The sequence below is a fragment of the Panthera uncia genome, chromosome D2, assembly GCF_023721935.1.
Source record: "Panthera uncia isolate 11264 chromosome D2, Puncia_PCG_1.0, whole genome shotgun sequence".
In the NCBI taxonomy this organism is placed as follows: Eukaryota; Metazoa; Chordata; class Mammalia; order Carnivora; family Felidae; genus Panthera; species Panthera uncia.
This window is the reverse complement of record NC_064818.1, coordinates 73,254,896-73,276,473: the sequence shown is the minus strand read 5'-3', so window position 1 is coordinate 73,276,473 and position 21,578 is coordinate 73,254,896. Positions and strand designations below refer to the sequence as shown.

The following is a 21,578-nucleotide window of genomic DNA, read 5'->3' as shown; positions in this document are numbered from 1 at the left end:
GAGGGGGACTTGATTTATTATATGGCTTTTGGACAGTTCCTCCAGAAATACTGCCAAACAGAGGAATAATCAACTCTTTCACTCAAGCCCCTCATACTTTTTTTTTTTTAATGAAAGAATAAAGTACGCAATGAGCCTGAACTAAATAAATAAAAATGCCACACTTTTGCCCAACAGAACTTTCTGCGTCACTGAGGAATATTTACAGACCTCAACAATCTTTTATCTTCATGATGACGTCCAACCTTCTCAGTTTTGGGCATTCTGAGAACGTCTTTGATTTGGGTTCTCTAATTGTCTTATGGGAACAATTAGTTTATTAACTAATAATGTCATTATTCGATGGTGCTTTGAACAGACATTAGAGAACCGCTTCCCTCCCTTGTGGTCTGCCCACCCTCCACCAGGGCTGTCTGAAATCAGTTACTCACGTCTGGGCTCACACTGGAAACAGATACGTGTGGCAAGGAATCTCTGTCTTAATACTCATTGCTGACAATCACAGGTCTGGTTTCAGGCTGGGTAGGGAGGCAATGTCCATTCAGCCACTTTATCCATCCGCCCACCCACCCATCCATCCATTCACTGTGCCAGCCATGGAGACCTCCATGATAGAAATGACATGGTCCATACCTTCAGAGATCTCACGCAAAGAGATGCCCTGGGAGGCTCAGAGTGAGGCCACGTCCTCCAGGAATGTTCCTCATGGGTGGAGACCTCAGTATTGTTCTCTAGCTCAGCAGCCGGTATCTCCATCATGCAACTCTCTTGATTTGTTTTCACCTCCTTATTTCCCAGTCTCCTGGGCAAAGCTGTGAATGAGTTCCAAGATGGCAAGAACCAGGTCTACCTCCCCAGTGGGTGGTGCATAATAAGTGCTCAACAGGGTGCCTGGGTGCCTCAGTGGGGTAAGCACCCGCCTCTTGATTTTCAGCTCAAGTCATGATCTCATGGTTTGTGGGATCAAGTCCCGCATCTGGCTCCATGCAGACAGCATGGAGTCTGCTTGGGATTCTCCCTCTCTCCCTCTCTCTCTGCCCCTCCCCCCTCTCAAAATAAACAAACACTTAAAAAATAATAAGTTGCTCAATAAGTACTTTTTGAATAAGCAAATGAACACACAATCCATTCTTATGAAATAAAATAAAGACAGAAAAAGACCAACTCTGCTTTGAATACTGGCTGTGGCCTGATGCCCAAGATGTTTATGAGTCAATCTGATGTTGGGGAGTAGAAAGCTGTAGCTCAGGGCCTGGGGCCCGGACCCTCCTGGGAAGGTCACTTCTACTCTTGGAGCCTGTATACTTAGGTCCGAAATGTGTGGTGGAGAAGATACTTTCAGTTCCTTGAGTCAGGCACTCTATGAAAACCTCACATCCCTGGGAGAATTGGTCAAACTGCAGCCTCAAGGAATAGGGGCCTGGCTGGACTCCCCCATCTAGCAGATGTGAGACCATGGCGCCGTCTTGTAAGTGTATGAAGCTTCTTCATGCACACAGCAAGGGTTGGGGAAAGGGTGCCATAGACTAGATGCTTCCCAAGTCCAAGCTTCTGGTACTTTAAGTGGAGGACACTGGCTAAGATGAAATTTGGGTACAGCAAGCACAGGTCACATGATTTTTAAAAGAGCCCCAACTTCCAACACTGCACACCTCACTCACTCCTTGATTCACCCAATATTTGGTGAGGCCCTACTATGTGCCAGGCACTGTTCTAGTGGTGAACCAGACAAGACACAGTCACTACTGTTGTGGAACATCCAGTCCAGTTGGGGAGACAGAGAATACACAAATCAACAACTGAACAAAAGATGATTTCAGATACAGTTATGGGCAAAGAACATTAAGAAATTGTGAGGGGTGCCTGGGTGGCTCAGTGGGTTAGGCATCCGACTTTGGCTCAGGTCATGATCTCATGGTTTGTGAGTTCTAGCCCCTCATTGGGCTGTCTGCTGTCAGCACAGAGCCCACTTTGGATTCTTTGTCCTCACTCTCTCTGGCCCTCCCCTACTCTCTCTCTCTCTCTCAATAAACAAACAAACAAACAAACGTAAACATAAAAAATTTTTTTGCACCATGTGAGAGGCAGCAAGTAGAGGGAGAAGCTGGTTGGGAAGGCTTCTATCTGAGCTGAGACCTAACAACTACCTGGCAAAACGTAGGAAGAACATTCCAGGTGGAGGGAACGGCAGGTGCAAAGGCTCCAGGCTGGAAACATACCTGGCGTAATTGGAGAACAGAAAGGTAACCTGTGCGGCTCGTGAATGGGGCAGGAGGGGGTGACCCGAGACGAGGGTGAGGGTCTGCCCATGCAGGGCAGGCTGGGAAGGGCATTGCCAAGAGGTCCGTGGGTAAGATTGAGAGGGTTCGTGGACTTGGAGAGAGAAAAATGTCATCTCTCTTTTCACCAGCCTTTACCTGAAAATGAGCACTTCCTTCCGTCACGTATGCCAACAACAACCGACAGTGACGTTAGTGGTGCCAAGCATTCGTCAACAAGATACTGCAGATGCATTCATAACACCACTGTGGCAGGCATCTGGAAACATCACTTCCGCTCATCACAAACCCAGAGTTACAGCTGTTAGACCAGCCAGTTGGACACTACTATCTAAAGTGTTAACAAAGGAGCACACATATTTCAACATCATCAATTTTTAAAGTATCTCATAACTGAATCTGAAAAGAACCGGTTTCCTTTGTAACCCTACGTATTTTGTTTTATATAAGGAAAAGCATTATTCTGAGAAGGGGTCCCTAGGCTTCACCCAACGGCTAAAGTGCTCACAAGGAGTTCGATTTCTACTCCAGGAGGGACGGAGAACTGCTGACGTGCTTTCCACAGGTTTCATGGGCTGCAGCCTCCGGGTTGCAAAGTCACCCTGGCTGTGGGAGAAGACTGTGCCCGTACAGGGTGGTGCCAAGGGCAAGGGAGGGCATGGCCTACTCCGACCTCTGTCCTGGGCAATCTGGAGGGGGCAGCGCCCCTGGGGCCTCGGGGGCTCTTCCCAAGCCTCTCCCACCCACCCACCACACCACCTCATGCTGCCCTCTTGATCCAGAGGAGCCCTGTCACTTGGCCCAAAGCCCACCCCAGGGCATCCTCCCAAAGAGCTTCAGAAAGTGAGCACGCGTATCCACAAGAAAAATAAATGCGGCCTTTGCCACTGTTCGGTTTGAATATTGGTCCAGAACAGAAACGAGATTTGTACTTTAGAAAGCCTTCCAGCAGGACCCCAGCAGAGGCTGGGCGAACACCAGGCTGATGGACGGTGAACGCTCGGGAAGGCCCGAGCACAGGGACCCGCTGCCCCGAGCGGCAGCTTTATGGCGGCCTTCCTGTTTTCCCCGGGCCTCTCTTCACACTGCTCTCTCACACACTGAGTCTTTTCAATGCCCTCCAGGAGAACAGAAGAATCCATTTGCACACGCCAGCACGCACGTTTCTCTCACCCTCCCCAGGGGGTGGACCCTGCCAGGAGGCCTGTTTATGGACATACAGGGGCAGATGGGGAGGGGGCCCGCGGGTGGGGTCCTCAGAAAATCTGAGAGCTGAATCCCATGCTCCCAGATCCCCCAGACCAGAGGTGAGACTGAGGTCTGGCCAACTGGAAGGTGAGGGACATTTGTGGTGTTTCTGGGGTGGTGCTAGGAAGCTCATGGGGGGCAGGGATGCAGTGTGGGGTATGGGGGAGGGGGCTGGGAAGGGCAGGACTGGCTCACCTCGAAGGATCAGAACAGCATCCGAGAGGAGTGGAGAGGAGGCGTGCACCGGGTCTTTGGAACCAGATTTAGTGAGTGGAAAAGGAAACTGAGGCACCCACGTTGCTGATGAGGACCAGCAGAAGAGAGACAGCTCTAGCAGCCAGCTAAACCAACCGCTGCCCGTTCAGCTCAGAGCCCCTTTCCCAGGCCTCTGACTAGAAAAGAACACGCTGGGGTTTCTTTGGAGGGGGAGGGGGTTGATCTTTTTTGTCTACACCCATTGGCATTTCTGGGCTGTGAGTGTCTCCCGCACCCGGTGCCTGGGAATAAGGAAGGCAGAAAAGAGAACCCAGGAGCTCACTGTCAGGTCATTCTTCACATTCCCGGGCCCCCAGCCAGTCTGCCTTCTTGTCTCCACTTTTCAGAATTTTCCTATATTTGTTTCATACGTAATGTCCAGAGCTTTGGCCTGTCCTTGGTGGGAGGGCCAGGGACAATACATCTCTTCTATCGTGTCTGGAACCAGAAGTCCTGTATTTCATACTTATATGTTTTATATTTTTAAGCAACACATGACTCAAATATAGAGAATACTCAGGTTTCTTTAACCTGCATAGCAGGAATGCCCTTTACACGGCTTTCAATGCTCTTCCATTTATTGGAAACACTGTGTAAGTTGATTGTTATGCCCCTTCATCCTTTCCTTTGCTCATTCAGCCACCCAGCTGTCTGCTGTGAGCCTCCAGGCACCAGGTACACAGTAGAGAATTTAAAAGATCCTTCCCAAAGAGCCTTTCCCACTTGGGGTGAGCAGACAGCAAACCACAGCTGAGGCAGGGTACCCCCACAGAAGAGAACAGTGCGCTCTGAAAGACCCTGGCCAGTGGGGTAATTTAAATTCTCTGAGGAAGACATGAACAGACACTTTTCCGAAGAAGACATCCAGATGGCCAACCGACACGTTCAACATCACTCCTCATCAGGGAAATGTTGAACAAAAGACGTTCAACATCACTCCTCATCAGGGAAATACAAATCAAAACCACAATGAGATACCACCTCACACTTTAGAGTGGCTAAAATGAACAACTCAGGAAACAACAGATATTGGTGAGGATGTGGAGAAACGGGAACCCTCTTGTCCTGTTGGTGGGAATGCAAACTGGTGCAGCCGCTCTGGAAAACAGTGTGGAGGGTCCTCAAAAAATTAAAAATAAAACTACCATATGACCCAGCAATAGCACTACTAGGAATTTATCCAAGGGATACAGGAGTGCTGATTCGAAGGGGCCCATGCTTCCAAGTGTTTATACCAGCACTTTCAACGATAGCCAAAGTATGGAAAGAGCCCAAATGTCCATCAGCTGATGAATGGATAAAGAAGATATGGTATATATATACAATGGAATACTACTCAGTGATGAAAAAGAATGAACTCTTGCCATTTGCAACAACATAGATGGAACTGGAGGGTATTATGCTGAGTGAAATAAGTCAGAAAAAGACAGATATCATATGTTTTCACTCATAGGTGGAATTTGAGAAACTTAACAGAAGACCATAGGGGAAGGGAAGGAAAAATAAATGGCAAACAGAGAGGGAGGCAAACCATGAGAGACTCTTAAATACAGAGAACAAACTGAGGGTTGATGGGGGCAGGGGATTGGGGGGGCGGGGAAAATGGGAGATGGGCATTGAGGAGGGCACTTGTTAGGATGAGCCCTGGGTGGTGTATGTAAGTGATGAATCACGGGAATCTACTCCTGAAGCCAAGACTACCCTGTATACACTGTATGTTAGCTAACTTGACAATAAATTATTTTTTAATAAATAAATAAATAAATAAATAAATAAATAAATTCTCTGAGGAAGTGGTCTTGGGGCCTGACTGTGCCCCACAGGGCATTCCTGGTACCACCACCTGTGGGCAGTCCTCCCAAAAGCAGAGAAGCAAATGGCTTCCCAAGAACAAGCTTTGCAGGTAAGGCCCCTCCCAAATAAGCCTGGCTCTCACACAATGACCCCGCCTCTCTGCACAGCTCTCCACTTTGAGGGCAGGGGTTCTTACCTCCTATTCAAGCTCTCTCCTCTAAATCAACACCCCAGAAAGGTCTCTTGCATCAGTCCTTTGGCTGTAAGCATGAGTGGGAGCCCCTCCTTGGGCCCACTGAGGAAAACTGGGCTCAGCACCCAGGAAAGACATTCTGGTCTCCGGTGAACTTGCTCACCCTGGACAGGAGAGGGCTTGTCTCCCCAAGGGGGTATGACAACCATGGCAACTGAGGTCTCCACCCCTAGCCCTATTCTCTCCAAGCATAAATTAGCAGTGAAGAACAAAATGGCCCCATGAAATAATTGGCCAACTCCAGATAAGCTCTTCCTGTCTTCTCTCTGAAAGCCACTTGGAGTTTAACTGGCAAAACTCTCCCAGCCCCAGGAGATGTGCCCATCTTCTCTCCCACCCTGCCCCATGTGCCCCAAAGGGTGAACATCAAGGGTGAATGTGGCACCCCCAGCACAGGAAGGACCTAGCAGAGTGATGGCTGCTGGGCCTCCCAGAAAGAAAGCTGAAGTGCTAAGGGAGGTGTCCTGGGCTCCTGAGGACAGCTCCAGTGAAGCCCTTTACACATGGTCTCACTTGACTGGGTTCATGATCATTTCTTTCACCCGAGGAAACAGAGGCTCAGTAAGATTAAGTGACTCGTCAGGGGGCCAGTAGAGAGGGTGAGATTTGAACCCAAGTCTGTCTGGACCCAGAGACCCTGATCCCTTAGGCCAGCTCCACTCACCCTAAGAACACCGTGGGGGTCTGATCTGAGGTAGATCTTGAGGACACTTCCCATGCATTAGCACCCCATCTTCTTCACCTGCTCACATCTGTCTTCATCAGGTACAGGTGGCTTACTTTCATTTCATAAACACTAATTAAGCGAGCTCCTCCCTCCATGGTGGGCATGCAGGGCACACAGAACAAGCAGTTGTCATCTGCTGCGACAGCAAGGCAGAAGAATCTGGAGGGTGGGCTAAGCGGCCAGGACTGAGCAGCCCTGGGAGGGCCATGTAAGTCCCGCCTAGCCTGGGGAACTGGTGGAGACCAGGCCACATAGAAAAGCCATTCGGAAAAGCTAAGTGGTTTTGAGTGGCTTCACATTTCATAGCAGGCACTGGGAAGTTCACCCACAGCCCTGGACAGAAGTCCCAAGAGCAGCAAGGCCCACAGAGTTCTGGGTGACAGGGCCATCCTCTATCCAGCATTCAATGGATCTCGGTCTAATAAACAGTGGTTAGCACATCCACAAGCGCTCCGACAGACAGGAGCAGATAAGAAGCCTTCACGCAGTAGGGGCTGGTGTACATGGGGCACACAGGGGAGAAGGGTCAGGGCCCCCACCAGTAAGGAGGAGCCCCACCATGCCCACCCCCCTCCGTGGGAGCCCTGTGTCCTCATTTGGTGAGTTTGGCTGTGCCAGCCCCTTAAGAAACAAGGTCCCTCTGCTGTTCGAGGTGCTTTGCTGTGTGGGTGCCGGATAAAGAGTTCTGGGCTGTTACCACTGAACAGGGTGGCCCCTCAGTGAGCACATCAACATCCTCAGCAAGAGGACAGGGAGCCTAGACATTCGCCTCACCCTCAATTCCCAAAGCTTTGCTTGCTGAGGGCAGAGCCCACAGTCTCCAGGAAAGAAGGGTGGAAAGCTATATGTGGGCACTCAGTGCCAGGCCTGGCCCACCTCCACCACCCTCCTACAAGCTGTGCAACTTTGGGCTGGTTGCAGAACCTCAGTTTTCCCACCCAAGAGATGGAGTTAAAAAAAAAAACAGTACTTGCAGGGCTCCTGGTTACCTTAGTTGGTTGGGTGTCCGACTCTTGATTTTGCTCAGGTCACGATCTCACGGTTCATGGGATTGAGCCCAGCGTTGGGCTCCAAGCTGACAGCACGGAGCCTGCTTGGAATTCTCTCTCCCTTTCTCTCTCTCTCTCTCCCCACTATCCCCTCTCCCAAAATAAATACATAAACTTAAAAAACAAAACAAAACAGTACTTGCCTCCAAGGGTAATTGGGAGATAATCCTGCCCAGCACACACCAAAGAGTCAATGAGCATTAGTTCCATCTTTACGTCAATTAGCAAGGATGTCAGCCTGGAGCTCCTATCTGGAATCACTTTGCTGCACTAATTGGTTCGTATTTGACTCACTGTCCAAATAGTTTGGTTGTAAGTGGGCTCCTTGCTCCCCTCCCAGCCCCTTCCCATGCCCCCTCCAGGCGGGGCAGCTCACCTATGGTCCTTCGGAGGTCTTCACACTGGCTGATGTGAGGAAACTTCAGGATTTCCTTCCACTTCTTGCTTTTCCCCTTGCGCTTTCCTCCACCCCCTGCAGAAATGGGGGGAAAAGATGTCGGGCTCATGTTAGTCTTGTGGAAGGCTCCAGAGCCTGTTTCCCATCCCGGCGAGCCTGTCCACCAGCTCCAGGGGCTGGGAGACAGCCAGGGGGCTCAACGTCAAATCAGTGGCACACCCCAAACCCCCCAGGCACACACACTCCCTCCTGGCCAGCATCAAGCCTGTGTGTTCTCCCCACACAGTTGGGCCGGGCTCCTCAAGCAGCAGGAGCAGACGAGCCCCTCCGGTCATCCGTGCCTGAACCCACACCAGTTGCCCTGTTCTTTCTCCACATCTCCCCCTGCTCTTCAGGCCCCCTGGGTGTCCAGTCTCTGGCGTCAGACTAGACCCCAACCTTCCCACAGCAGGGGCCAGGCCGGCTGGACTTAATATTGCCTTTGGGCTTGGGAAGTCCTTGCGGAATGGATCCACAAGGGAGTGGACTGCAGCCGCCTCACTGCCTCCTTTTGTCCTCTTGTTTCCTGTGGAGAGTCCCGTTCCCCAACTGGAGGCCAGATGTTGGGAACAAGGACTTCAATCTCCACTTGTCTTCTTCTCCCTCCCCCACAAACCCCAGGGTCTCAGAGGATGTATACTCAAGGCTGGAAGGACTCCTGAAGGGCCCCGTCCTGCCTTGCATCCTCCTCTGCGTGCATGTGCAATGAACACACACATGCTAGGGATACGCACGTGTGATGGATGTGCACGCATGATGAGCACACGTGCAATGAATCTGCACACACAATGAACATGCACACGTAATGAACATGCAATAAACACGTGGAGCTGAGTAAGGTACACACTCAGGGCATTCCCGCCAACCACACTAGTCTTATCCAAGGGACAGTGGACAGATGTCCGAACGCTCAGGTGTACAAACAGCAAGGGGAGGCACCAACCCTGGCCTGTGTTCCTGAGCCCACCAGCATTTGAGCCCCAGACCTGGAGGCCCCTCTGTGTCTAGTGGCCAGGACCTTCCAGGGATTGAGATGCCATTACCCACCATCCACCTCCAGAGTGGCCTTAGATACCACATCACTAAAGATCATATAGCTCTTTAGGTCTCTCAGTATTTTAGGATATTGAGGGCCTCTCACCCTCCTCCATGTAGTCAACACCCCAACACCTGTGGACTTTAGAGCCCAGTTAGAGACACAGGATCTGGGGTAGGGCCTCGGCACCCTGGGCCTGCTCCTTGCTCTGGGTTGGGTGTGCAGCACCTCCAGCCTTTAACCCTTCCAGAGCGTACCTGGGCCCCCCTCTCCAACCAGCAAACCAAGGGATACAGGAGGGCTTAGCTGTTCCCACCCAGGCCCAGTGTGTGCCCCAGGGCTGGCAGGGAGCTGGTCTCAAGGAGTGGGGATCCCCAACTGTCAACCCTGCTGCCCTGGAAAGCTAAGGCCGGGTTCCCATTAGCAAGTGGGTTGGCTTCTGAGGCTGGGACCAGGACCGCCACCCTGGGGGCTGGGAAATAGGAGAGGGAGCTGATGGTGGGGGTGTCCTTTCTCTGCTCTCTGCTTGTCCTGTCTTCTTTTCCTCTCAAGCCTCTGCAGAGGGCAAAGGCCTCAGACTCTACAGGACAGAACAAGTGTGCATTGGGCATATGCTGTGGCCAGGCACCATTTGAACATTATCTTGTGTAATCCTCAGAATGTCTTGTTGAGGAAGAGATCACTGTGAGCCACGTCACAGATGAAGAAACAAATATCCAAGGTTGAGCAACTCGCCGGCTGATGACCCATCTGACTCCACACTTGCTCTTTCCTCTAACCAGGGTCAACACACATGTGCGCACACTGCAGAGTCCTTCCCCGGGGCCCTTCCCTGGACTCTCTGCAGTCCTTACTCTAAATCTACAAGGCAGGACTATTACTGTTCCCCCCTGACAAATAAGGAAACTGAGGCATGGGGAAGAAAGAAGCAAGTGGCTTTCTTTACTGGCTTATTAATAGCAGAGCCAAGGCCCCAACTTGAGTAGACCCTGGACCCCAGGCGCTCACCCTCACCCTTCTGTCTGTAAACCTCCCTTTGGGGTACATTGAAAGCCAGGGAAATTCTCAGGGATAAAAAAAAAAAAACTTGCTGGGGTCAGACCACAGAAGTGATGCATCATCGAGTAAGAGGAGCAGGAAAGGGGATCTCTCTAGCTGGGGCCCAAGCTTGCAAGCTCTGAGAAAAGACGTCACCCCAGACACCTGCAGACTTGTTCTGCTTGACCCACACGTGGCTTGTTTGTTTGCTGTTCACTGAACCAGTTGTCAAGATTTCAAACCACGAGGAGACTTCACATGCAAATCCAGATTTCAGATTTCTCTCCATAACGAAGCATCCCACATGGCAAGAATGGGTTAGAGCTAGGGAACAGCTGCTCCCGTGGACAGGCCGTGTGGCCTGCTTGGCCTCTGTAGGGATTAAAATGTGCATCCCCTAGAAAAGGGCCGCCCTCTGGAGACATCAGCAAAGTCAGATGCTCCCGTCTCAGCCCCCACCAGGCTGGGAGGTCAAAAGGGGCCATCAGAACAAGAACTAAGTCCTTGTCCTTTCCTATTCCTGCACTATTCGCTCCCAGATCTGGCTGGAAGAAAGCACATTTGTGTGTGTACGATAAAATATACACAACATGAAATGTGCCATCTTACCCATGATTAGGTATACGGTCCAATGGCACGGATACATTCACATTGTTATGCAGCCATCACCACCATCCACCTCCAGAACTCTTTCATCACCCCAGACTGGAACTCGGGACCTATTAAACACTAGCTCCCTCCTCCCCCCAGCCCCTGGCAGACACCATTCTACTTTCTGTCTCTGTGAATTTCACTCCTCCAGTGAAATCACACAGTATGTCCACTTGTGACTGGCTCATTGCACTTAGTGTAACGTACACGAGGTTCGTTCATGTTGCGGCGTGTGTCAGATTTCATTCAGTTTTTAAGACCAAATAACATTCCATTGTGTGTAGGTACCACATTTGGTTTATCCATTCCATCCATTTTTTAAAAAATTTTTTTAACATTCATACATTTTTGAGAGACAGAGAGAGACAGAGCGTGAGTGGGGGAGGAGCAGAGAGAGGAGACACGGAATCCGAAGCACACTCCAGGCTCCGAGCTGTCAGCACAGAGCCTGACATGGGGCTCAAACCCACGAACTGTGAGATCACAACCTGAGCTGAAGTCAGACGCTTAACCGACTGAGCCACCCAGGCGCCACCATCCATTCATCTACTGATGGACACTTGGGTTGTTCCCACCACTTGGCTTTTGTGATCGGTGCTGCTATGGATATCTGAGTCCCTGCTTTTAACTCTTTTGGGTATATGTCCAGGAGTGGAATCACTGGGTCATATTGTAGTTCCACTTTTCTGCAGAACTGATGAAGTCTTCTGGACAGTACAGATCACCAGGCTCTACTGCATCAGGCTGTCTCCCAACTCTCTGTGATCAGAGATCAGGGAGATGCGACTTCTGGAAAGGCCCATCCCCCTACCCCCCGCCAGGTGATTCTCGGGTGGCCAGTGTATGGAAACCAGGAGCCTATTTTGCATGCATATACGTGTGTGTGTGTGTGTGTGTGTGTGTGCATAGTTCTTACAGATTAATTGAACCATTAGGAACATTAACCCAGACTCATTCATTCACTCAGCCAATATATGTTGAGCATCTACTAGAAGGAGCTGGGGCAAGAGACACAGGGTGTCACTATCTTGGGGCTTCCAACCTAGCAAGGAAGACAGACATCAAAGGCTTTATTTCAGTGGCTCGACGCGGGGGGACAACTTTGTCCTCTGGGGGACAACCGGCAATGTCTAGAGATATTTTTGGTCGTCACAGCTGGGGCGGGGGTGCTACTGGCATCAGGTAGGCAGAGGCCAAGAACGCGGTTGAGCAGTGTACAATGCGTGAGGCAGCCCCCCACAACGGAGCGATCTGCCCCAAAATGTCGACAGTGCTGAGGTGGAGACACATTGCTTTATTTAACAAGCATTTGGACCAGCACTCAGAAGGGCAGGGTTTGGGGGAGACATTAGTAACGGGGCAACATGTCGCTGAAGCTGGAGTTAGGAAGGGAGGGGGTACCACCCAGGGAGCTGTCCCGGGCCAAGGGGGCAGACTTTCCGGCCCATGTGGGGCTCCTTTCCTCCTAAGGAGTAGGAGCCCCCAGAACAGGGCAGGGACTGTGGTAGGCAGAATAATGCTCCCCAAAGTGTCACCTGAACATGTTAGCCTATATCACAAAGGGGAACGAATATTACAGATTGAATTAAGGATAACAGCGGGAACATTATCTCAGGTGGTCTCGGTGGACCCAGTGTAATGGTTAGAGTCCTTACATGTGGAAGAGGGGGAAGAAGAGTCAGTTTAGAGCCATGCTGTGTGAGGAAGACCAGAAAAGCCACTGCCGGCTTTGAAGACAGAAGGGGCCACGAGAAGGCAGGTGGCCTCTAGAAACCACAAAAGGCAAGAAAACAGATTCTCCCTGGGAGCCTCCAGAAAGAACGGAGCCCTGCCCACACCCTAGTTTTAACCCAGTAAGACCCATGTCAGACTTCTGACCTCCTGAAATGTAACTCATTAATTTGTGTTCTTTTAATCCATTGGGTTTGTGGTATTTGTTACAGCGGCGAAAGGAAACTAATCCAGGGATGCTCTCCACGGGGTGTCCCCCTAAATGGCCACTGGGATCCTGAACTCACCTGGCCTCCAGTTCCTTGGACACAAACCCTGCCCCTCCATAACTCAAAGAGGTCGCCACTTCCAGACAAATAGTTAGCTCTTACGTGTGCTGCTGGGTTATTAGATCACATATTTGATGACTGAAGTGTCAACACTCTATTATTTCAGTCAGACCTGACTGTCTCTCAGGACCCTGAGGTGGTGAGGCCCAACACCCTGCTGCAGAAGTTCCTTGTGTGTCCTGGCCCTGTGACCCCAGCTGCCCCAGGCCCACCTCCCTGCTTGGGAGGATGTCAGGCCTACAGGGAGCTAAGGCTACCACCTCTCCACTACTCAGGGCCCAGCCAGGCCCCAGCAGCTGGAATGGCCAGTTCCCAGGCCTGCCCATCAACCACTGCTCATCCGTTCTCCTTGACCAGTTTCAAAGCCCTTCACCATGTGGTCACAGTCTTTCCAAGCTTTATTTCTCTCCCTGCCATTGCTCTCAGGACCTTTGCGCTCACTGTTCCTTCTGGCAGTAACATCTCCTGCCTACCTACTGTATAAATGACTTCCATGCTAACGCAGGCATTCGGCTTCAAGGCTTCCTATGCACCATATGGCCATCCAGGAGGGCCTTCTCTGACCTCAGTAGCTGAAGTGGGGCCCGTTCTCTGCCTTCACCACTGCCATTAAACAGTGTTTGGGAGGCCCTGGTCAGTTGGGCAGCCTGTCTCTCTTACACACACTCATCAGCTGACAGATTCACTTATCTGTCCCAACAGATTCACTTGTTCTCCCAACACATTAAGCACATTTTCACTGACGGGTCCAACCTGTATGTGTAAAGTTAGTACCAGATTTCCAGGACCAGCCCCAGCTCTTACCAGTACCTGACATCTTCCTATTTAGTGATTTACTTGCCAATCCTTAGTCTCCCTGTTTGAAGGAAGACCATGGTGGCAGAGACCTTGGTTTCTCTGCTCTCCGTTGCTCTCTCCTTGGCCCACTGTGGATGTGCAAACAGTATTTGCCAAGCTGATGCAAGCGTTGTCCCTGTGATCTCTGCATGCATCATCCTCTCCCCCATGACCCCACAGGAGAAGTTCCTGACCCCTCCACCTGCTGAAGCCCGCTCTTTCTTCAAGCCCCAGCCAGCTGTCCCTTCCAGGGCTGCCCTTGAGAGGAAGACTCCCTGCCCCCCAACTTGCCAGGCCTACAGCCTACTCCCGGTTCGGCCCAGACCTATTCAGTGTCCCTCCGGGGGGTGGGGCACCTAACACAATGCCTGGTTAATCACAAGCTTTCATTAAGTTAGGACGACTGACTGGGTAAATGAATGTTTGCCGGAATAAATGACAATGTCCACCCCACCCTACCCCCAGCAGTCTGAGGTTAGCACTGAACTGGGTTCTGTATGTTTGGTGTTCATTAAGGTGGCATTAGCCCCATTTCACAGATGAGAAGCCAGAGGCTCAGGGAGAGAAATTAATGGGATCGGTGAATGAACTCCCAGCCATTTCCTGTCTTGAGCAGCTTTGGGTTTTATTTGCTTTACCATCTGACCCACTGCTGCTCATAGTTTATCTTTCGTGTGCCGGAAACAATCAGTGAACTGGACACAGTCCCTGCCCTCAGGGACATCCAGTTCATTCCAGGCTTCAAAGAGCAGAGACCATGGGGGTGGCCTGGCAGGCGGGGCGGGGGGGGGGGGGGGGGGGGCAGCCCCGGCCGGGAAGGGGATGGCAGCAACAGGGACCAGGGGGCCAGACAGGAAGGGGGAAGAGGCCAAGATGCTGGGGGAAATGGGCTGAAGTCTGCCAGCCCACGGTTCTGAGGAAAAGCACCAAAGAATCAGGATGGCAGGTCTTGATCCTGGAACGGGAAAGAGTTTTGCCTTTTCTCAAGGCAAAGCCTGGAGAAAGGTGGGCAATGGGAAGATGGGAGTCTTCTCTGACTCTGGACCTCACCCCCAACTGTCCCCATAGGAGGGAGGGGGCAGCTTGCAGGAAGGAAATTGCTTAGCAAAGCATTGCTGCTTTCTCTAGTCCCTAGCGTCCCCCTCTATTGCCAGCAATGGCCTCACACAGGTGTACCGGGGGGGGGGGGGGGGGGGCGGGGGGGGGGGGGGGGGGGCTAAGGGAAGTGTGATAAGGGGGTGGCAGGGCAGGAGAGAGGCAGCCAACAGAGAGGGCTGGGGGGCTCCTCTGGCAGGAGGGCAAGTCTTAGCAGGGAGTGGAGTGTGGGACTTGGGGACAAAAAGCAAAGTAATAGTGGCTCCCATGTCTTAAGCATGGGCCATGCACTCATTTCTTGTGCTCCCATGGATACCCCCAGGGAACAATAAAAGGATCACCCCAAATAAACTGCCACAAGAGAGCTGTCACTATGGGGGAAGAAACTGGCTTACTGTTATTCTTGTTGCTTGTACTGTGCCAGAGGGAGGTATTTATTTGTGCAGAGGAGAGGACTGAGAGAAGACAGCACTGAGAACGAGAGGGGGCAGAGCAAGGTGGACCCATGTCTACTCCGAGGGGGTGGGGGGGGGGAGGGTACGGGGGAGGGCTCTGGCTCTGTGGCAGCTGGATCCCAGCGATGACAGCTTCTGAGCAATGAGCAGCCTCCAGGCCCGTGGCCAGACAGGCACAGCCGAGTGGAACTGCCAGCAGAGGCTCCTCCTCCGAAGGACACTGACAAAACCAGCGGCGGCAGTGACCCCGATGGTCTGTGATCTCGTTGGCTGGACTCCTTCGGGCCCTGGAGCATCTCTTCCCATCCTTGGAAGGAAGTGGGACAGACCTCTGCAAAACAACTGGCCCTGGAATTCTCATTAACCTTATGGTATGATATATTTGATCCGGAAAGTGAAGCAACGTGACACTTCTTGTGCTCTTGGGGTCAGGGGACAATCAGCTATGACATCATCGCACTTAATTCTCACATCAAGTCCATGAGGCAGGTCCTGCTACGGAACCCCTTTTGCAAGTGAGAAAATAGTCTCAGAGAGGCAAAAACCTTGCCTTAAATCACTCAAGCGGCCGTGTCACAACCTGAGCCAGGAGCCAGGTGCCGGACTCTCGGTCTAAAGTTCTTTCTTCCCTGCTGACCAACGAGCAGTTCATCAGGGGAAGCTCCCATGCATTTGGTGGAAAAAACCTTCCTTCATGCCCTTGAATCTGAGGTTGAGTGTGGCTCTTGGACTGGCAGCATCAGCATCACTGGAGAATTTGTTAGAAATGCAGATTCTCGGGCCCCACCCTAGACCTATTGACTCAGAAACTCTGGGAGTGCACCCAGCAGCCTGTGTGTTAATGAGCCCTCCAGGTGATTCTGATGCTCAGTCAAGCTTGAGAATCACTGCCCTAAATTCAGAGAAAGTCCCTGAACATCACATGGGAAATGGGAGATGGAACCACTCTCTCTGGGAATTTCTCTCTCTAAAAAAGGATTTGAAGAGACACAGCAAAGTTGGGACAAACCACCAAAAGTGTTCCTCCCAGCCCCCATATTCAGTGATCCTGGGATCTGCCTGACAAGCACCGAGGTCCCTGCAACCTGCCTGACTTGAATCAGCTTAAGCCACTTACCAGGCCACCAGCCAGGGCGAGAGGCAAACTGTACAAGGGCCCTCCTGTTTCCAACATGCTCGGTGCTGGCCCATAAGGGTCCAGGTGGGGGAGCCAGTCTCAGGGAACCCTATTCCATGCCCCCAGGCCCTGGCCTGGCTCCTAACAAGCTGGACAGGACCCCCCACAAACCCCTCCTGTACCAACAGTAAGTACACACTTCCCCTACCACATGCCTCTACATTCTGACAGCCTCTGGACCTTGATTGTTCTACGGATCCCAGAGAGGAGTGAACCACCTCTGGAGATGGGCTTGCCGGGTCCACAGAGGACCTGACGTGTTTCAAGGGCTCTGAGGAGGGAGAATATTTTCCCACAGAGTATGTTCCTCTAGGAAAGACTTGTCAACTCAAATCGAAAAACAGTATTGGTGAATACAGTTCCAGCCAAGGTTAGCAGGAAGAGAGACTCATTTGAGTTGACCTGCAAAGGGGATTGTTACCAGGATCATGGGGGCTTCTAAGAATCCAAGGAAAGGCAGCCAAGAGCAGCTGGGTTTTGGGAATAAGAAGGCCATGGAGACATGGAGAAGCTGGGGCTGGGGTGTCTGCCCCTCACTCCACCAGCTGCCCCTCTGCAGACCATACCAGGCTCACTCATCCCCTTGCACAGGCCCAGCTGGCCACTGGTGTACAATGAAGAATTTGGCCTTTGTCTCTGGTTCCTGGATGGTGACCTCTAAGTCCTTGGAATTTTCCAAGTGACAGAATGGCATTTTTATTCATGCGGGGCCCCCAAAACCATACCAGAGTCTATGCTAACAAGATGGCTCAAGGTAGGGCTGACCATGCCAGAATAACCAACCATATGATCGGGTAGGTTCTGAGCCTGGTGATACTATCCAGGGAGAGATGAGCAACTGGAGATTGGGCTCAACCCCATGGCCAACGATTCCATCACTGCCGCCTAAGTAATGAAACCTCCGGTAAAAGCTCTAGGCACCAGGCTCAGGTGAATCTGCCGGCTGCTGCCGGGAAGGTGATGTGTCTCCTGCAGACCTTGCCCTATGCATCTCTCATGTTTGCTGGTTTGGATGTGTCCTTTTGCTCTAACAACATTGTAAGTAAAGTGATCTGAGGTCTGTGAGTCATTCTAGTGAATTATCAGCCTGAGGGGGTGAGAGAATCCCTGAATTTGCAGCCTGCCGGTCAGAAGTGAGTGCAGCCCGGGACCCCCAAACTTGCTGCTGGGGTCTGAAGGGAGGTCAGTCTCTGGGACTGTGCCCTTCATCTGTGCAGTCTGTGCTAAAACTCTGGGGTAGTTAGTATCAGAAATGTATTGTAGCTGTCTGGGAATGCAAGCTGGTGCACCCACTCTGGAAAACAGCATGGAGGTTCCTCAAAAAACTAAAAATAGAACTACCCTATGACCCAGCAATGGCACTACTAGGCATTTATCCAAGGGATACAGGTGTGCTGTTTCGAAGGGACACATGCACCTCCATGTTTATAGCAGCACTATCGACAATAGCCAAAGGATGGAAAGAGCCCAAATGTCCATCGGTGGATGAATGGATAAAGAAGATGTGGTATGTATATACAATGGAGTATTACTCGGCGATCAAAAAGAATGAAACCTTGCCATTTGCAACTACGTGGTTGGAACTGAAGGGTATTCTGCTAAGTGAAATTAGTCAGAGAAAGACAAAATCATATGACTTCACTCATATGAGGACTTTAAAAGACAAAACAGATGAACATAAGGGAAGGGAAACAAAAATAATATAAAAACAGGGAGGGGGACAAAACAGAAGAGACTCATAAATATGGAGAACAAACTGAGGGTTAATGGAGGGGTTGTGGGAGGGGGGATGGGCTAAATGGGGAAGGGGCTTAAGGAATCTACTCCTGAAATCATTGTTGCACTATATGCTAACTAATTTGGATGTAAATTTTAAAAATTCAAATTCAAATTCAAATTCAAAAAAAAAAAAAAAAGAAATGTATTGTAGCTGTCAAGGACCCCAAGTCCTTAGGTCCCCCTGGCCTGGCTCACCACCTGCCTCCCAGAACCCTGATTCTTTTAATGTTTATTTATTTTTGAGAGAGAGAGAAACAGAGCATGAGCGGGATAGGGGCAGAGAGAGAGGGAGACACAGAATCTGAAGCAGGCTCCAGGCTTTGAGCTGTAAGCACAGAGCCTGATGCGGGGCTTGAACTCGCCAGCTGTGAGATCAGGCCATGAGATCATGACCTGAGCCGAAGTCAGACGCTTAGCCGACCGAGCCACTCAGGTGTCCCCAGAACCCTGATTCTAAAGTCCCGGCCACAGGTCATGGGCCAGCCTAGACTCTGCACAATCCAATCAGTTCTGGCCCTTGCGGAAGGGAGGCCCCGGGGCAAGAAGGCAGGCTGGCCAAGCAGCAGGCCTCCCTGGGGCTCGGGCTCGAACGTTCGGAACAGAAGCCCCCACGGCAGCAGTGCCAGACATCACCAAAGGTGGGCTGGGCAAGACCACAGAAGCAACCATCCTCACTTCTAGAACATTTGGGTGCTGCCGGTTGAAGGCACGGGCCGTGGCGGGAAGGGGTGCAGGCTTCAGGAGCCCCCGGATTCCCACTGGGGCCCCTCCTTCCTCCTGCTGCCACAAGGTCTTCCCTCCAGCGGATGGCCTGTGGGCTGCTGGGGGCCACAAGGCTCAGAAAAAGTCAGCATTATGGTAACGCAAGGGACTAAACCTGTTAGAAATCTGAATTATGTGGTAAAGCAGGTCTTTACAACACTTAGGGGGTGCGGGGAGCATGAAAAGTGGAGGAGCCTCTCTCGACGCACTTTGATCGAGGTCTGGGAAGTTCTCGAGTATCCTGGTGACTGTACGTGGGAAGGATCTCTCTCTGTGTTCCCAGCACAAGAGGCCGATGACTCACCCACTCTTGGCCAGTCAAGTGGAAGGTAGTGTTACAATTTCGCCTGTGACGTCTGTGGGGCTAAAGAATCTGTTCAAGTCCTTTCTACCCAGGTGAGCTTTCAAGACTCGGTTTCCAAAGCACTGCCAGCAGGACTGGCTTTCCAGAAAATGCCGCCACGGGGAGGCTGGGAGTGTTCTCAGAGGCCACGGGCAAAGCGGAGGAGGCCGGTTTTTCTGATAAGGTAGGTTACCCCTGCGTCTGCTGCCTCCTACCCTTGCCCTCCCAGCACTGATATTTCTGTCCCATCCAGCCGGGCTCGGCCGCCTTTGCCACCACCAGAGCGGCCCCCCGGCTGAAGCTGATGAGGCGGGTGTGCAGCATCTCACTGGTTCAAAGTCTCTTTTCATCCAGCCCTGAACAAGGCAACTTCCAATTATAGGACCCAGCTGGGCCCCGCAGCACTTGCGTGGTCTCTGCCTCAGGGCGCCCTCCTCTGTGAAGTTTCTAGATGCCTCCTGCCCTCAGTTCCTCCACTACCACACTGTCCCAGAGTGCTGGAGCTGGGAGGTCAGGATCTGGTGGTGCCGGGGACAGGGTGGGTGGAGATGCCCCGATAACTACCCGCTGATTGGAATGTTTGGAGGAAAATGTAACCTGGGGCCACCAAAGGCATCTCTGGCCCAGAATCTCCTGAGATGAGACTGTGCCGTTCATGCTGGACACAGTCCACGGCCCCTCAGGAAGCATCACAGAGCCTAGGGTCTTCGAGGGTGTTCTGCACCTTCCTAGCTGGCATAGGACCCCCAGGGGTGGGCCAGAGGGGGAAGCAGTGGGGGGGCACTGAGCCTCTCCCCGCCCAAGTCCGCTTGCTTTCCACGGCCCGACACAACCAGCAGCGTCACCTCCCAGCAGACACTGACCCTTCTTATCACTCCAGAGACCTAAGGGATAGGCCCAGAAGGCAGGCTTGAGCCCAGGCTCCGTTCAAAAGGTTGCCAGTCTGGTGCAGGTGCAGCCAGCCCAAGGAGCCACCTGCCCAGAGTCAGCGAAGAGAGAAGGCAGAGAGACTGAAGGCCTTTCCAGGCCCCATTAACCCGCCTGGGAGCTGAGCTCAGCTGCTTAGCTGGGGGCTCCCTTTGTTCAGGGGACTCCCCGCCCCCACCAGGAAGGCGGGCAAAAACCACGGTAGGCAGTCGCACACCCCAGGCCCGGAGGACGTGGGGAGGCAAACACCCACAGTTATCCGACCCCAGAACGTCTCCCCGAGCCGCAGCTGCAGCCGCGAGAACCTGAAACGTCCAGCATGCCCTTGAACGGAAGTGCAGTGTGGAAGTGGCATGAAACACGGAGGGTGGCACAAGCCACGTGGGGCCTGTGGCCTGTGGGCAGGTCCCAGCACCTCCGGGCCCCCCTCACGGCCTCACCACAGTGGGGTTTCCAGAGAAGAAAAACCTCAGCCACCACCAGAAGGATCCCACAACCTCAAATTAGGAAAACCCAAACCAACACCAGGCCTGGTAAACGGTAGCCATGGGGACAGGGAGACGTGGCCCCTCTCCAGCACACTGAGCCTGCGAGAAAGGAGGCCGCTGGTGTGGCTTTGGCAGGGTGGGGAGGCAAGGTAGGAAAGCTTGCTGCTGAGGGCGGGGCTGAGACTGGGCCACCTCGACCAAAGGCCCCTGAGTGACAGCTGGGCTGTGGACCAGGGACTCGCATGCGCACTGCCTCGAGGCTTCCTCACTGTGATGTGATACGTGGGTACTTATCTGTCACCTGCACTGTCACCCGAGCCATGCCACACAGCGGCTGCGTGGTCTCGCTAAGTCACTCGGTGTTTTCTCCGGCAGAGGATGAGGCTGCTATGCAACTGTTTGGCTGGGTTAAGAATTAGAGCTAAGTGTGCAAAGTTCTCAGCATACAGTAGGGGCTCACTAAATGCAGCCGTGATCACCACCACCACCGTCGCCACGCCCCCCAGCATCCTCCTCACCACCATCCCCACGACCATCGCCCGCCACCATCCTCACCTCCACCAACATCAACATCACCACCATCCCCACTAAGCCATCGCCACCACCACCATCACTAACAAGAACGCCCTCCTCCCCCCTCACATGGCCGCTGCCACCACCAGCATCCTCACCACCACCCAGTTGCCCACCACTGCCACCATCAACACGCTAGCCACACGACTTGTGTAGATAAGAGAACGGAGAACACGGAGTTGGCCAGGGACAGACAGCAGGTCTCCAGCCCAGGTCTTTCTTCTGACTCCAGGTGCAGCCATCTGTCCATCCTACCACTCCTCCCCCCAACACACACACACACACACACACACACACACACACACACACACACACA

At 52.3% G+C, this 21,578-nt stretch overlaps 1 protein-coding gene across 1 annotated transcript in view; it reads right to left on the bottom strand.

Moving 5' to 3' along the window:
* Window positions 1-21,578, bottom strand: part of GRK5 (G protein-coupled receptor kinase 5) — a 211,967-nt gene that overhangs the window by 106,477 nt on the left and 83,912 nt on the right. The window contains exon 2 of the mRNA XM_049646023.1: window positions 7,982-8,077. Coding sequence (XP_049501980.1) covers window positions 7,982-8,077 — 96 coding nt within the window. The remainder of the gene's footprint in view (window positions 1-7,981; window positions 8,078-21,578) is intronic.